The following is a 19,113-nucleotide window of genomic DNA, read 5'->3' on the forward strand; positions in this document are numbered from 1 at the left end:
TTGAAATAAAAGATTTAATAATATAATTGAAAATTTTGATTGAGAACCGAATCTAATTTTTAAAAAACGTTGTCCAACCAACCGCGTACAATTAACAATTTTAAAACATTCAGATCCGGTCCAATCAGAACTCGGCGGAAGGAATTCAATTTTTTATAAACGAGGTTTGTTTAAAAGAAAAGTTTTTAAGCATTTTATAAGTAAAAAAAAAATAATAATTGCTGCTCAATTTTACATCAATTTTATGCGCTCTCTCACGATGTTTAGATCTTAAAATATTTTATCTAGCTAAAGAATAGCAACTAAATATCTATCATTTAAAAAAAAAAACAAATTTGCGATTAGTAGGCAGACACATTTAACGATTTTTATTAATCTTTTTTTTTCTATAAATTTAAAGGGTAAATTAGGGTTATTTTTCCTTGTTTAATAATTTATCAAAAACGCAATGAATTCGCTAATGATGATTGCCCATTATTATCGCCCTCCTTGCATGATATGTTGGCAATTTCCGATTTAAAGGGTTCTATCATGGGATAAATTTCGTGCTTCAAGAATTTTTCGACCTGTTGTGTGGTTAGTGTTGAAGAATAAAATACAATTTATATTATTATTCATTTTATATAAAAAAAAATAACAGAGTAGGGGAGACTGGGGTTAGTTGAAACGATTTTTGCAAAATCAGAACTCCTTGTTTTTTTTAGATATTATAGAGAACAATATATGAATTACCTATATAACTATAATCTATAAAGGTGCCTTACAAATATTTTTAAGAATATAATCATATTTTAAAAAACTTATTTTTTTGCAAAAGTTTAAATTTTGCCCAACAAGCCCCAAAAGCGGGGTAAATGACTGCAAGGGGCTTCCTTAACCTTTAGTTTTTTAGATTATAATAAATGCATTTTTATTTATTAATAATGATAAGCATGGAATAATTTTATTATTTTATTGTTCAAATACTTTTAAATTGAAATTTATTTATATATAAAAATTGTCCTTAGATTTGGTTAATTTAATAAACATTTTGGACATATAAAAATAAGGATTTTAAGGAGAGATTAAGATTTTGATTTCTTGGCATAAATCCCAAATATCAAATATACATAGCTATAACCAAGAAATTTTTTTCCCAAGATTTTTAAATATTTTTATATTAACTGCCATAATTGACGTGTATGGTTTAGCAGGCCACTCTAGATTGATTAATCAGGATTGAAATAATATCTAGACAAACTAAATATATATAAAACTTTCTCAAATTATAAAAGAAGGTTAAAACTTTGCTATAATTTATTATATAACTTAATAAACAAAACCTTGTACAACCAATAACAAAACAAGAAATAATCACATGCCTCAAGCATATCAAAAACAACAAAGCTAAGGGTCCAGATGATATTCCAATAGAAAGCCTTGAAGCACTATGAGATGATGGAATACATCTCTTCACAAATCTGTAAAATAAAATACTGGGAAATGAAGAGATCCCTCAAAAAATGGAGGCAGAGCTATCTAGTTCCTTTCTTCAAAAATAAAGGGGATCTACATAATTGTCAAAATTACAGGGGAATAAAACTAATGTCACACTGTCTTAAACTCTACGAAAAAATAATAGAAAAAAGGTTAATAGACATAATCGAAATAGGAGACTCAGTTTGGTTTTATGCCTGGAAGATCAACAACTGATGCAATCCACGCAATTAGGCAAATGAGCGAAAAATAAAAGGAAAGAAACAAAAAGCTTCACATGGTCTTTCTCGATCTAGAAAAGGCCTTGGATAGAATATCAAGAAAACTTATCTGGTGGGCGCTACGCTACAAAAAGGTTCCCAAAAAATATATAAGAATAATACAGGATATGTATATGGGCCATACAATGGTCCGTAGCACAACTGGTACTTCAACAGGCTTCACACTAGCCGAGAGAGTTCATCAAGGGTCGGCTCTCAGCTCACTTCTCTTCATAACAGTAATAGATGTATTAGCACAGTCTATACCACAAACAGTCCGGTGGAATATGATATTTGCAGATTATATTGTGATACTTGCCGAATCCAAGGATGAAATGAAAGAAAAATTAGTGAGCTGGATAAATATCCTAGAAAAGCATGAACCAAAAGTAAATAGAGAAAAGTCGGAGTATATGGTGATAGGAGGAGATGAAACAGAGAGCATTGATATAAATGAATGGCAGATATCGGCAATTGAAAGCTGCGAATATTTGAGCTCCGCTATACAAAACGGCACAATAGAGAAAGAGATAAAGAGTAAAATTAATCAAGGGTGGTTAAAGTGGAGATCTTTATCTGGAGTACTCTTTGACAAAAGAATCCCACACAAATTGAAGGGAAAAATATACAGTTCCATAGTACAACCAACTATTCTATATAGTTCGGAAAATGGCCAACCAAAGAATCAGACGAGAGAAGTCTACTATGAAGATGAGAATGAGGATGATTGCTGGGGTAACAAGAAAGGATAAGGTGCGAAGTACAAGAATACTAGGAAGTTTAAAGGTAGTACACATTAAGACTAAAATAATGGTAAACAGACTTAGGTGCTATGGGCATACAATGAGAGAGCCTATGAACTACATAGGAAATAAGGTGAGGAAGTGATGGGTAAACGTAAAAGAGGAAGGCCAAAACTTCAATGGAGCTATAAAGTTAGAGCCAATATGTAGAAGTATAAATTAGACAAAAGAGATAGTATTATGAATAACATAAAGTGGAGAGAGATATTGAAGGAGCCTACCACCATAAGAGGTGAAAGTTAAAGAGAAAAAAAAATTAAAATTCTTTCAATTATTAAAAATCTTTTAAATTTACAATAAAATTTTTAATAATTAATTATTTCAAAAGATATTTTGCCTATAGTTGCAACTAATACGGCTATATTCGGATAAAATTTAAACCTTTTAGTCTATCTAATTTAAAAATAAGTTTAAGGAGGTTGCCAAGACCCGGGATTTACCTAACCTCAGTCTTCCCTAATAGTAGCCTAGAATTTTTTATAAATCAAGATATTGTAAGTTTTGATAACAAAAATTAATTGTATAATTATGCTTATGCTTTGCCTAGGTATAATATTTAATTTGAACAAAGGAGATTCAAACAAATATAATATCCAACTTGTTGAGGAGCTAAACCGATAAAATTATTAGGGTCTAATATGTCGTGTAAAGAATCTTTGATGGGTTCGAAATAAGGGTCTTCCTGTATGAGTGACATTAAGTTATTTTCTTTCCCGTGTAATTTGACGTTAGCGGCAGCTTCTTGGGACAACACTCTTATTTTTTCGTGACAATCCTAAACAAATTGGTTAAATTATCGGTAATTAATTAGAATACAATGGCGCCATTGTCCAAATTTTCGAAATGTCATATCTAGGTACTTCCATTAAAATGGGACAATTATTTGAACCCATATTTGATTAACACCCTAGCCTCATCTCACTTCTCATATATGCTAATTATTGGTATAAAATTAATTATTATAATCATTCTCAAAAATATACAATTTTTTTTAAGATAATCAAATTTATAATATTATTGAATAGGCAAAACTAACATATTATATAACCTGTCTATTTCCACCTCTTTTAACCATTTCCATAAGGATATTTTCCGTCGCCATAAAAGGTAACTCTTTGCGAATATTGGATTCTATCACCTATTTGATATAATAAATTTCACACTCAATTTTAAAAATTAAAAAGTAGTCAAAAAATATATAACCAATTTATGTTTCTTACAGGTTAATTTAAATTATATGGATCCATTATATAAATAATGCTTGGTAGGAGTTTTTTTTTATTCAAAACCAAATGAAATTTTTTTCATAAGCATATTAATTTATAAAAAATATAGTTTAAATTTTATATATTATTTGTTTATAATTTTATTTTTTTATCGATAGAAAGATTAAGAATATGACGCCATCTAGCTGAGAGAATACTGTTTTTTTAATTATTAATTCATATTTAGTAGGCAATAGATTATAAATAATTTTTTTATATGAATAAAATTTCTTATAGTTCGGATCAAATAAAAAGATAATTTGCATAATATAATATATTTTCAAGAACTATTTGTCTTTATAAAACAACCAAATTAAATATATTACATTTTATGAAAATCTTTTAAAAATTCACTAGAAATTTGGTTCAATAATTTATTTTACAGATTACAAATTTTTACATCCAACACTTATATCTTGGAATAAAAGTGCATTTTTTGCAAAATGAAATCAGTATTAATGAAAACTCCAATTTTTATACCAGCATTATCTTTTTCAAATCATTTCTCTCTAGCAACTTGTAATGTGTAATGATTAGTTGTGGAGGAGAGGGCAATTATTGATATAGGATTACTCTTGTATTAACCCTCTCTAACCAAGCCCTCAAAAAATCTCGAAATATACAGAAATTTTGAATGACTCCAAACTTACTACCTTGGTTAAATTCCTATTCTTCAAAAATCAAGGTTCTCAAATCAGCAAACTCACAGAGAACATCGAGAAGAATTTCTCAGATATTTGCTCAAATGGTAATCTACTTTCCAAAGAGCTGCCCTAGACTTTTTTTTACTTCTTATCTTCTCGCTTTGTACCATATTTTGTTCTTTTATAAGTTTTTTTTATATTTCTTTTAAATATTTCACATATTTTGTATATTCTATTTTAATATAGTTTATGTTATAATATATTTTTTAAATCATGCGAAAGAAAATAATAAAAGTATATTAGAGATCATTGGCGGTAGTATACTGCTTAAATTTTTGGTCTGATTTTTATAACGATTTTCTAGTTTGAAGCAAAAGGTCAATTGCACATCTCTTATTTTAAAAAAAAATAAATAATATTAACATATGGGATATCTTTTAAGATGCAGGGGTGGACTGGAAGACCAGGTGGGCATTTTGCCCACGAGGCCGCAAGAAAATGTTGATTTTTGAGCAGAGGTTCTCTTATCATTTATTTATTTTTAATAATATCTCTATGACTTGAATATCACATTCCTTGAGAATTGTCATATATTATATTGCATAAAATATCAATAATTTAGCTTGACGTTGTACATCATTACCACGTTTCTTGTTTTTTTTCAAATGAATGAAAACGCTTCCGTTTGATTAGAGTAGGCTAAGTTTTGATTTATTTATTATATTTTTATACATTGCTTTATTGTAAAAATAATATAGCCAACATTTCTTGTTCTTAATTCATTGAAATCAAATAAAATCCAAGTCGGTAAATAAGATAAAAGGAAGGATGCTTGGGTGAAACAGAATAATTTATTTGGCCAAAATAAGTTGAGAAGGCTGCAAAAAATAGGTTAGAGTGGGGCACGTGAAAAAGCCCTTAGATGGATATATGGTAAAGAGAGCATGCTCCCAATAACGATAATGCTTCAATTTATATTGGATACATAGGCGTAGCCAGGATTTTCCTAAGGGCGGCCCGCTTTTGCCCGGCCTTCGACCGGGTTAATTAGTCTATATATAGTCATAAAATATTTTTACAAGATATAAGGTTAATTTTAATAAGCCTGGAACAAATATGAATTTTATTAGTTTATATAAAATATATTTTTATTACTTTATATAAAATATATTTTTATTAGTTTATATAAAATATAATAAATCATTTGTATATACATTAACATAACATAAATGCATGGTAATAATTTATTCCAAACAAGTATAAGAAATTTATTTATAAAAAGTAAGTAGACATATAGTTGATATTCCTCTATTATATAGAATAAGTTACAAAATACTAAGTAAAATTCTACTTTTATAGATATATTTGATAGTTAGAGAATATATTACAGTTGATATTTTAACAAATTTTACTAATCAATACTCTTGATAAAATATATAGCAACAATTTGCATTCAATTATTTAACGCCATATATTTATTTTAAATAAAAAGATATTAAAAATTAATCTTCATATTATTCATCCCACAATGTCTTTAAAATATATTTTCTGATGTCCTTATCAATATTTTATAGTTTTCTGTGAAATATATAATTCGCTTATTGATAAAAATTACTTGATTGTCATATGATAATTGATAAATTAGATATTATAAATCTACGACATATAATATTCCACTGTTTGTAATGTGATTTAATTTTTTTATTTAATTTATGATTTAATTTTATCAATAGTTTTATAATTATATTTTACTTTATTAAGATAAATAAATAAAAATTACTCACTTTATAAATATTTTTATTTGATTATTATATTATTTAGTAATTTTATGGATCTATTATTAATAATAATAATTTTAACTTTTGTCTTAAGACTTATCTTTGACTTATATTCCATTTCTTAAAAAACATTTTTGGTTCACTTTTTTTATATATAAATGTTTTTTTCCAAAAATATATAAATTATGAAGAATAGTTTTATAAAAAATATAACAACTTTTACATTCTTTCTTTCAAATTATTGTTTAAGATATATGCATACATTTTTGGGGGTCAAGGAGTGGGGAGAGGACTAAGGGGGATATTTTTTATTAGCTTAAAATGATATTCACAAAAAGTGATAAATTTCTGAAAAGGGAATTTCCCTTGTCCTCCCCTGGCTACGCATATGATTGGATAATGAATCATTTGAAGCAAAAACTAGTTAATTTATGTAAATCTAAGACTCTAAGTACACCTATAATATATTTGGAAATTTTTGAAATAATGACGTCAATGTCATATCTTCAAACTAAAAATTAAGTACTATGTCCGCATGGAAAATGATAGAAGATGCTAAGTTTTCTATATCATCGATTATTACATCGATTCAAAATAATGCCTTCTAATTTAAATGAAACACTAACGTCCTCAGGAATCGATAGATTTTACAATATGATAATAATTCAGAGAGTGATAATAAATGTAACAAATGTTTAATATGCGGTATGAAATTCTTAAAAGATACAATATGCATACAAGTGACACTAATTTATTTTGCATATGAATACAACTTTGTCATTTACGCAGGTTAATTACGAGAGAACATTTAGTAAATTAAAAATTATAAAAATAAGCTGAGAGCTAGTAATGACCAAGAAAAATTAGAAGCGTTTTTAATGATGTCATTTTAACTAGAACTATTAGCGCAGATTGAACTAAAAGATATTCTTGTATATTTGCGCAAAGGTTCAAAGTTAATGAGAGATTTATTAACGTAAAAATTATATATTTTCTTTATTCTTTTATTTGGATCTTATTAATATCTATTTACAATATGATCGGTGCCTAAGTGCAGCAATTATATTCTCTGTAAAATTGTATAACTGCTATAATTTTATTCTCTGTAATATTGTATTAACTGCAATAATTTTATATGTGTAATTAATTGATTTGGTATATTGAGTATCTATTTTTTTTATATTTAACATGTGATGTATAATTTGATTTTATAGTGAAATATCGTATCTAATATAAAATATATATGTGCAATGAATATTTTATAAAGTATTGAGTGTGATTTTAGATGTGCATTTTTTTTAAATAAAATATATGATTATCGTGTAATACTATTCCTTTTTTTATTAAAAATGAAAATCGTTTGAACTTATTTTCAAAAATAAGAAGTAATAAAAATCATGTAATCGAAGAAGCCATTTTAGGGAACTCGGTCGAAGACCGGGCAAAAGCGGGCCGAAGGCCCGCAAAATGAGGACATGGGGGCGAAGCTCCCATATAAATGAGGAGGCCGCTATAAAAAAAATGCCCACGAGGCCGTAGCGTTGCCAGTTCGCCCCTGTTAAGATGAATTGGTTTTTGCTTTATTCATCTGGTAAGAAAATAGCAGAAGCAAATAATTAAAATGATTTCCTAATGGAATAAATGTAATTAATTACAACAATTTAGGGGTCAAACAAAATCAAGAAAATTATATAAAAATTAATTTGCATGAGCGTAGAAAAATTAATAATAAATTCTAAATTCTAAATTCCAAGAATTTCTAATGTCAAAATATTATTTTTGAGGATAATAAAAATCAAGATATATTTGAATGATATCAATTTTTTTTATTAAGAAAATTGAGCCTGAAAAAAAATCTGTTACTAAATATTTTCTTTTATTGATTGACATAAATGTTTCATCGTTTCAAAACTTTTATCAATTAATTTTTTGACTTTACACGATGGTATTATATAAAATACGCTAAAAAACATTATTATATGGCGGGAAAATATTTATTCCCAGTAAATTCGTTTTTCTTGATTTTAATAATAAAGTCGTGAGGACTCAAGCTGATTTTTTAAAAAAATAAATTTAGAGAAGGTGTGGTTTATATTTTTTATCCTATATAATTGTTTTTAGATCTTGAACAATAAACAAAATGGCAGAGAATTGATAAAAAAAATGTTTCTTTTCTATCTTTATTGAATGCTTTTTTTATAAAAAAATAATTGCAATATAGATTTTTAATTTAAAATCATGCAGTATTTTTATTAAATCACTTAAATAAATAAATATCAATGATAAAAATAGACAATTTTTCCTAATTTGACTCCTAGAATTTCTAGTAATCCTCGAAAGCTAAAAATTCGAATAAGTCTTAGTTAAATTCACCTCATTTTGCTTATCAAAATTCGTTTAATAGAAGATGGTCATCCGAAAATTTCGTTTTTGAATGTCAGTTTATATGGAATGATCCATAGCAATAATATAGAGATAGCAGACGTGCCATTAAGAGTAAATATATTTAACAAGTCTTAAAAAAAGAATAAATAAAGATATATACGATTTGATGTATTTAAATTACTTTTTGGTAAACTTGCAATCCGTTTACAATGTTGTACAGGGATATCAAAATGGTATCACAGCAAAGAAAAGCTTGGGGTAGGCATAGTCGTCTATTTGAGCTATCGTCTAGAGTTCTCTCAAGCCACTGAACCGATCCCGTGCCGAGAGCGTCTTGAGAGAGGTTCATTAAAAAACGAGCTAGACCGCAACATCTTTCGCTCAACATTGGATTCCTTTTGTATGCCATGGCACTGGAGCCTAAAAAATGTCAGCGCGATATTTGATGTAGATAGTGATAATAAATAAATGGACGGGTTGGCAAATAGTTAAAATAAAGATAAAATTTGTGTTGGATATAAGTGTTCTAGAATAAGACAGCGTGAATTTCATTCGATTATTTATAAGCTATCCAAATTACTAATATTGTTAAAAGTTACTTTAGAAAATGAACTAGTTACCAATTACAAGTTACATCCTTAAAAAAATTAATTAATTGCATTTTTTTTCAGTAACCAGTTAGTTATTTCGCAAAAATGTAACTTGTTACCGAGTTGATTTAACAGCACAAATTACCTATTTGGTCTCTGGAACAAGGTTCTTCGATTTCTTTCATATGCGCCAGCAATCGTATGTCGGTACACATCTTAAAAAATAAATAATATAACATTAAAACACGCCAATAATATATGATTCAAAATCATGCGTCTTCTTCAATCCTTAGGTATAGTCAGTCTATTTGTTCAACAACGATAGTTGATTATCAGTAAGTCGTCCGATTCCAAGATAATCGGATTTATTATACATTTTCACCTTTTCATCTAACTTAATTATTTTTTATTTTATAAGCCTACATGTGAGCCTTCCAAGATAATCAGATTTATTATACATTTCCACCTATTCATCTACCTTAATTATTTTTTAAGTTATAAGCCTATATGTGAGCACTCCCACTCCCACAATTGATATTATATCCCATTTATCGTGACAAGATGGAGAAAGAAAGCTGAATCGAGAACTGTTTAAGCAGCACCATATCAAAAGCTTACGCAGGTTTATAAGCATGTTTTTATTACAAAATAATCTCAATAGTTCATTTCTCGGGATTTTTAAAGCTTTATTTAATCCAATTGTAATTTTGTACTCTAGCAAACTCTAGAGAATCTTCATTGTCTGTTCAATGAGTTTAGTTCCTCGGTATGACCCATATACTTATGGATTTCTTTCAAGTTAGCCATTACCATTGATATTGGGCCTTATGTTTCACCTTATTTAACACTTTCTTAGATACTATTTTAAATAAACAAATAGATCCAACATCAAACGGATCTTGGGAATGGTTGCAATAATTTAGATGTAAAAGTAGACATAAACAGAGGTTAGCACAGTTGATACAAGAGGTTGCATCATGGGATCTATTTCATGCCAATGATATTATAAATGATGGGGATAGATGGAACGTAATTGAAGGACAATATAACTAGTTGGAAGTAAAAGGTTTAAAAGTGAAAGAGTGAAGTACGAACCGAAATATCTAAAAGATAAAAATATATATTGATGATTCTCCGTATTATAAATGAGAAAAATGTAGGTGCGTTATTATTTCTATATCTTTAGAATTTTATAAAATAGCTGTATTACTTTATGTAGAGTTAAACCAAAACTAGCTAAGACGGACAAGCACTCATAATCTACTTTGCGACTGTAAGTTTGACCGCATATCATGTGATAACTATTAAAAAATAATATCATTTAAAGTAAATTTTTAATTGCCAAATATATTTTCCTAATAGCGATTTAAAAAAAAATAATCACATTTTATTTTTAGTAATATATTAAATAATCTATAATTAGCGAAATTTATACCATACCTTTCGAATCCGCATTCACGTGTAACCATTTCTTCGAGCGCTTCGACCTAAATTTTTTATAATACAATTCAATTCGTAAATAGGAGGCATAAGAAGTGTCAATTGTTTAATCCAAAACACCAAAAAAAAGATTTTAATATCTAAATATGAATAAGTTGCATTCATTAATCTTGATAAGATTTCTCATAAGTAGAAAGCCGGAAGAGTAATATTTCAAATTCATAACTTTAGAGTAAGTATTATTATATTATTATAAATATTCGGTCCGAAACTAGGCCTTGGTCTTAAAAAATCGGGCCGAGTAAAAAATTTTTAAAATTCTTTTTTTACAAAATAAAATTTATGATAAGGACACGGCGATTAGTAATTTTTTTTTGCCATCGGTATCAGTCGATACTTTCCATTTTAATCGATATCAGTGAGTGAGTGATATCTAAAATAAGCATTTTATAAGGAAAAAAATCGATCTTCAAATTTTAAAATGAAATAAGAAAGCGTTTAAAATATTTTAGGCTCAAATCATTTACAGAGTTTCAAATTCTCTTCAAAATTAAAAAAAATCTTCAAAGATTTTTATTCTCTGAAGACTTTTTAATATAACTTTTTTGAAAATGCGCTGACAGGATTATTTGATTAAATTTTACCTTAAATATTCAGATCCTTTTTTTGCAATATATCTTATGTAAGTGAACCCTTTGTGATTTTTATGTATAAAAAAAAATATTTCACGATAAAATCACAAAAAATTTGACTCAGAATTTAGAGCAATCTTTTTAAAAAACTCTGGTTTATTGAAAGGTTAATATTTGATTTTCAACTAATAACAATAGTTGAATAAATTTTAGCTATATCGGCTTAATCTACAGGCGCGTGCCGGAGAAAAGCCGTTAATATTAAGGCGTTTTAATTTATATTAGTTTTTTCCAAATTTTGACTCATATATTTTTACGAAAACCTCTGAGGCCAATGTGATATTTTTCGGCTAGCTAAAAATTGGCAACGACTAAAAAATAAAGTATTTACCCAACTATACTAAGTAATAAACGTCATCAAACGGATATTAATATAATTAAAAGCGCTAATTTCATTTCCAATTTTTCCCATTCTATAAAAAAAAATAGTATGCGGAAAATTAACTTTATTAACGAAGAATAAAGGGAAAAAATATATAAATTAAATTAAAAAATATATTTTCGTGGGAAGAAAAACTAGGGATAAATCTTATAGCTTTTTTTCTTCAAAACTTCGTATAAACTCTAGGTTTTTTTTTAAAAAAAATATACAAATTTCATTTTTAAAAAAATACTTGGAATGTATTGTGTATTGATAAAAAAAAATTATATCGATGAGTCTGATTTTTAATTCATTTATCTCCATAAAAAAAAATTATTCTTACAAACTAAAAATTCCAAGCCGGGCTGGGATCAAGATTAAATTTTGGGCAGGGGTTATAAACTGATAATAAATAAATTTCGGACCAGGGCAAGCTGGACCGAAAAAAAAATTGAACTTGTAAGGACAAAAATAAATCTAACTTTATTAGCATCTCCGTTGAATAGATGCAGGAAAGAAGCTTGGGTACCGGTTGTCCCTTTGACGCCCCTGAATCTGAGAGAATTTTTAAAACGCAAAAAGTTTTTGAAATCTTGAGACAAGTCGCTCAACCATAAGCAGGCTCTTTTGCCGACAGTTGTTAATTGGGCAGGTCTTTTTTTTATATAGCAATTTTATAAATCATTATAACGGAAATGGATGAGTGGGGGGGGAGGGTATTGATAATGATGAGGGTGCAGCCTGAGAATGACAGAGAGAAAAGGAATACAGGTTTTAGAACTGAAACTTACTTACGAATGGTAGGGAGAATTTTACTACATATGTTATGCTCTTATTATTTCTTTCTTTCTATAAACAGATATGCACCGATAAAACTTTTCTTTTGTCGATTCCGATATTATGTTATAATAGAAGAAAAAAAACTTAGAAATTTGAGATTTTATTTCTCCCTAAAATATAAAAATATATAATTAAAATTTTTTAATTACATGCAGGATGATTGATTACCTTTTTTCATTAAAAAATTTATTCAGCTACACATTCAGAGGAATAAATAATTTGAATATAGGCTCATGGTATTGACAAAATATTAAAAAGTATCTGTAGATACCGGCCCTGACTATGAGGGATAGATGCATTTCTGTAGTTCTATAAGGTAAGATACTTAACAAAATTTTAATATTGCTATGTTTTCCCTGCATTTGCATTATTTATTAAATTATAGGATGATTCAAAAGTATATAAAATAATTCAAAGAATTTTTTTTTAAAAGTGTCATGGCGTAATATTTACTGAAAATGAGTGAATCCCAGAGTAGGGAAAAATTTCCAAGAATCGGCGAATAACGCGAGGGCATTGATGCACGCTCCCAGCTGTACAGATAATTTTAAAAAATGTATATATTCATTATTGATTTACCTTGGGGATCAATGACTCGAATGCTTCTTTCATTATTATCAAATCCTAAAAAAATATATATAATAATAAAATTAGCTAATAGTTTATTATATTGTTTACAATTATTGGATAACGTTCTATAATAGAAGAAATATTTATTTTTCTATGTATTGTCCAAAGTCAAAATTTCATTTTTCAAAAAAAAAATAATTTATTTTTGAAATTTAAGAAATCGAGTTAGGAAGCATAATGTATAAATGCGAGAATCATTTTTTTTTGAAAAATTTTTTGACTTTGGACATACCCTTACTTTGTTTATAGAATTCTGGCCTGAATGAAAACCCGCATATCATTAAAACTGATCACCTCGAATGTGTTTAAACTCAGTGTATCATTTTCAAAACAGAGGTGCTAAGAGTATCATTTATTTTACGAATTATCTTACATCCTAAATAATAGATTAGATGGGAAAAAAATTAAATATAATGTGAAAAAGACAAGTTGACTTGAGAAACCCCAAATTAAATGTGGTATATCTCAGAATTGGATTAATTTAAAGCCTATATATTTTAAACATATTAAAATAAACTGTTTTAAGTGATTGTGCAAGTATTATTTTATAATTTTATGACAATTTTACCAGTCAAATTTTTTTCTTCTAAATCTGGCACATGAGTTAAATTCCATAATGATATATTTTATATAATGGAGGTGGGTGGTAGGGGATAACCCCCCACCCTTACAAAAATTTAGATACCTAAAATATTTTTCAAAAATATAGGAATCTTAGTTATATGGCATATATATACATATTCCAATTAATATTTATTTATCATCATAGCAGAAATAAATATACGATACTAATTTATTTTATGAATTAATAGAGATTTTTAATTTTTTTTAGCGTTAAATTTATCAACCATTTTTAATGTTCCCATTAAATAATTTGCAACCTTTTTCACTGCAAAAACTATCGTAAAATATTTTAAAAAAATGATGATTTGATTCATGAGAATAACTGAAGACTAGTGTTGTTAAATGGCTTGATTTGAATCGATGTTAAAAACGGCTAACTAAATATTTTTAGCCAGAAAAATATTGCCTATGCCTAAATTTGGCTAATAGCAAAATTTTAAGATTGCGTAATATTTTTCTGGCTAATATATTGAGTTAACCTTTATTAAAAATCAGCTCAAATCTAGCCATTTAACAACACTGAAAGCATTATATTGTAACTTAAGAAAATTGGTGCATAAGTAGATAACGTAGTTAAATGTCATTGACTCAAAAGCAGAGCTCAATAAATTTATTATTTTTCCTCGAATAGCAGCAAGGCAGGCTCATCGTTCCAATATTTATTATATAGAGTCAGTTGAAGAACACTATAAAATAAATCTCTTTATCTTCCTCTTGCGGATACTTATATAACTCAAATGAATTAAAGGTTCTTGATTAGACATGCAGCACTTACAAATCCGCAAATATTATTACCGCAAAATTCTTTCGAATCTTAAAACTTGAAAGAGGACAAATTAAATATTTGACAGATTTTTATTATGGAGAATGTTAAAGTATCCCATGATGCATTACTAGCTGAATGCAAACATGATATAAATGGTTAAATATGATGATAATGCTCCAAAAATGTTATAGAAGTAGGTGTTGTTAAATGGCTCGATTTGCGCCTATTTTTAAAAAAGGGCTAACTCAATATTTTAGCCAAAAAAAATATTGCTCAAAACTAGAGATTTCGTTAATATGTCCAAAGATTTGTGCCATCTATGAGTTAAATGTTCAGGCCTGGGTAATATTTTGTTTTATTGGATAAAATATTAAGTTAGCTGTTTTTAAAAATCGCTTCAAATCGAGTCGTTTAACAATACTAGGTGAGAGATTATGATTTATTCTTAAGCTTGTGTTCACATTGGAGAAGCAGATAAAGAAATGTTATTAAAGTTAGATTCAAAGGTCGTTAAAAAAAATGCTCCTGATTTGATAAAGGATTTAATAAAAGTATTTATGATTTTAGTTTAAAAAAAAATACAACAATTTTACACCAGGGTCATTCCATGTCAAATGAGCAAGAAAATCGAGATTTTCGGCTGACCGCTTTCAATGTTTTAGTTATATCAATAACAAAATTTTAGCTTATTAACAATTATATTACCGAGAATTTATGGAGATTAAAAATACAAATCGGCTTTTTTAAACCTTTTACGATGTTAAATAATTAGTTATAAATTAAAAGCTAAATAAGTTCGAATATTGACTATATTAATAAAGCTAATAATTAATAATGATGACGATAGCATCAAAATTAAATTTTTTAAATATTGGTCATCTTATGTACATGATGGTATCACGTCACTTCAGCGCGGAAAATTCGGCGCACGACAATTCAGCACAGCATCAATTCGGCGCGGCGACATTTCAGCGCACGTCAATTCGGCGCGGCGATAATTCAGCGCAACGTCACGGCGCAACGTCAATTCGGCGCGGCGACAATTCAGCGTGTATCTATTACAGTAGCAATTTATTATATATTACTTAGTATAAAAAAAATAAGGTTAATTAAATAGAAATCATTTTGAATTTGGTCCTTTTAATTATTTCTTCATATTTATTTTTACAAAAATCTCAATTTTATTTACTAAATGTGTAATATCAAAAAAAATTAACAACCAATATTTATACCTATTTCTTTGGTTGACCAATTTACCACATAAGGTATATTAATTAGTAGCCAATGTTATGTAAGCCGAGATTTTGGGCATAGAAGAAAGAAAGAAAAAGAAAGTGGATCTCTATCTCAAATCTTACATATTATTTTGGCTGGAATTTAAATAGACCGTTTTTAAAACTAGACCCAGCCATGATCCAAAAAAAATCAAATTAAGACTGATTCACTTTTTAGATTTATTAAAAATCCTTAAATTCTATTAATCCTTTTTAAAAAAAATATTATGCTTAGGCTAATTTTTTCTTTTATATAAATCAAAAATTAAATGTGTAATATCAAAAAAATTTACAACCAATATTTATACCTATTTCTTTGGTTGACCAATTTATCACATAAGGTATGTTGATTAGTAGCCAATGTTATGTAAGCCGAGATTTTGGGTATATAATTTATCAGGGGGGTATATTCTTTTTTAAACTTTTATAATTTTATTTATTTATTTTTATTGTATAAAATTAGGCGTGAAAAGGGGATTTAAGATTTCACATTATAGTACTTATCAGGGGGGTATTCTGGGTATATTTTTAAAAACGGTTGATTAAGATTGTAGCCAAAATAATATATAAGATTAGAGATAGAGGTCAAATCTTTCTTTTTCTTTCTTCCTTCTATGCGCAAAATCTCCAGGCTTACATAATATTGGCTACTAATCAACATATAATGTGGTAAAATGGTCCATTAAAGAAATAGGTATAAATATTAGTTAATTTTTTTTGATATATATTTAGTAAATAAAATTGAGATTTTTGTAAAAATAAATATAAAGAAATAATTGATAATACCAAAATTCAAATTCTATTTAATCATCCTTATATTTTTATACTAAGTAATTTATAATAAATTACAACTGTAATAAATACGCGCCAAATTGTCGTCGCGCTGAATTGTCGCCGAGCCGAATTGACGACATTAGAAATTTAAAAATTAATATTTCAAATATATTATGAGCTCATTTTCCAAATTTTTTACTTTCTATTACTCTTTTACAACTTTTCTAATAATTCTCTGATAATTATCGTGAATGGGTAATTATAAATAAAACAAATAAGTTATAAGAAAAGTATAGATGGCGCTATATATGAACATTTCGATGCAATAATAGGCTCATCCTTTTAAATCAATAATGGCTTTATAATTGATTTACAAGTAATCTCAAGTATATTGAAGAAAATTTTTTATAAAATTTTATTTTCTTGTAATTTACATTATATTGCTCGTATATAAATTTTAATGCCTTAAAATGATTTTAAACGATAAAAAAACGAATTTTATTGGATTGAAATCTTCACAATAACAATATCTATACGTTTTTTTTACATAAGTCTTATTTTTTTTAAATAATTATACAGTCACGTTAATTATTAAAGAAATCATAAGAAAAATAGTAAATAAAAATTTGAAAAAATTGGGGTTTATAATATATTGGAAAATTTTAAATCCTAACTATAATGAAATGTCCCACCAATATATTACAATGATAATAATTTTGAGAAAGAGATTCCTATATTTAGATTGCCTGAATTTATGCAAAATTTTAATTAAATTTGTAAAAAAAAATAATATCGATAACACAATAAAATTATGATTATTTTATAATTGATTAACAACTAAAATATACATTTTTTTGCAAAATAGACATAAAAAGTACCAAATAATGTATATTTTGTTCTTTGAGGTTAATTTTTTTATAAAACAACTTTTGAATTAAATTTAAAATTAGAGATAGGAGCAGTTAATCAATATTTATTTTATATAAGATCCAGTTAATAGTTACCAGCAAATATTTTCTAATTTAATGTATAAATTAATTTAAGCCAACAATATTTTTTGAGATGATCTGTGTATTCCCACTATATATGGCCTAGTGTTCATTTGCATTTTAAAAAAATGAGTTTTATTCATATTTTCTTGTAAAAATAATGTTACATATAGCCACATTAAATAAAAACTAAATAAAGTTATTAAAGTAATTTTAATAATAGTATTTTTTACTGAATTATCCCCCACAAAACAAGAAGTAGTGCCAAGATGTATTATAGGTGCAGCTTTTGGACATTGGTAGCCAAATGTTTTAACATGAGCCATTACATCATGTTTAACCTTAATTTCTTCTTGTGACGCATAATCAAAATCAATGTCAGACACTTTCTTTTCCATTTCATCTATCTGATCTTGAGTTATATGAAGACCTAGTTCCTTAGGATTATATAGCTTTAGTTATTAAGGTAAATAACCTTTTCACATTTTGCTAATATTATCCATAACCGTCTCCAAGTTGAAAATTTTTTATGATCGCTAAATAAATAAAGAAATTCTTTGCTAGCATAACGTGAACTAAAGGGACTCTGATAAACATATCGGTCTATAGACATTTTAATGCTTAACGGGTTGGTATGAAAAAATTAAATTTTGAACCTAATGAACCTAGCTGAGAAAGGTTATGAGAGCAAAACCCTAAAACCTCAAATATATTAGAGTTTTTATTAAAATAGGCCGATTGACATTTGTTAGATTTGAAAAACTACTAAAGCACGTATAGTGAGATATTTAAATTTCTAACATATAAGATGCATTAGATATATTATTTTATATTTTAAATTTTCAAATTATTCATAAATAATAATTATTGCTTGGTAAACTAATGGTATAATATTTACTTTAATACTTTACATAAACCTTAAATATTACTTTATTAAAATTAACTAACTCTTTCAATTAATAGTTAAGCATAAAATTTAATGACATTTGAAATTTTTATTTTTATTTCTCATTTTAATTACCAAAAAATTATAATCTATCTTTCTTCTTATAATGCACTATCAGTGATATACAACTTTTAGAAAATATTAATTAAATTCTTAACCCTAAATAAAGATGTCCAATGTCTTAAATTTCACCTTACGTGATTGTACTAGACACAAATGTAAGTTCTTAATCTACTTTTAATAAATAGGATAATTTCACATATTACATACTTTAATTCACACAACATTTATTTATTTATACAATTATCATCATTCATAAGGCAAGATATAAAATATTATATAAATCTTTTTATATTATATATAATCATTATAAATATCTAATTAACGAATATACTAATTAATTCATAATATTTAAATAATATAATATCATATATTCCTACATATATTTCTATATTATTTAAATATGTATTATATTGAAATTATACATGTAATTTATACATACAATACTACATATAACATTTCTCTCTCCTCCTTATTCTTTGACACCTCCAAGCCTAATGTTATTACTCAAATCCC

At 26.8% G+C, this 19,113-nt stretch overlaps 2 protein-coding genes across 2 annotated transcripts in view; one reads left to right on the plus strand and one right to left on the minus strand.

The window, feature by feature from the left end:
- Window positions 1-406: 406 nt before the first annotated feature.
- LOC135927462 (adenylosuccinate lyase-like) lies at window positions 407-18,217 on the minus strand. Its single transcript, XM_065463454.1, has 12 exons — window positions 18,067-18,217; window positions 17,825-18,028; window positions 13,114-13,158; window positions 12,988-13,067; window positions 12,177-12,348; window positions 10,642-10,688; window positions 10,412-10,502; window positions 9,347-9,416; window positions 8,793-9,031; window positions 3,588-3,677; window positions 3,138-3,314; window positions 407-566 (listed from the first exon to the last, which is right to left on the minus strand). The coding sequence occupies exons 1-12, from the start codon at window positions 18,202-18,204 to the stop codon at window positions 438-440; spliced, it is 1,482 nt and encodes a 493-aa protein (XP_065319526.1). The 5' UTR covers window positions 18,205-18,217; the 3' UTR covers window positions 407-437.
- Window positions 15,633-19,113, plus strand: part of LOC135927464 (uncharacterized) — a 105,197-nt gene continuing 101,716 nt past the window's right edge. The window contains exon 1 of the mRNA XM_065463456.1: window positions 15,633-15,644. The gene's annotated coding sequence lies outside the window, so the exon portion shown is untranslated. The remainder of the gene's footprint in view (window positions 15,645-19,113) is intronic.

This window comes from Gordionus sp. m RMFG-2023, chromosome 3 (assembly GCF_954871325.1).
Source record: "Gordionus sp. m RMFG-2023 chromosome 3, tfGorSpeb1-WG-v2, whole genome shotgun sequence".
NCBI lineage: Eukaryota > Metazoa > Nematomorpha > Gordioida > Chordodea > Parachordodidae > Gordionus > Gordionus sp. m RMFG-2023.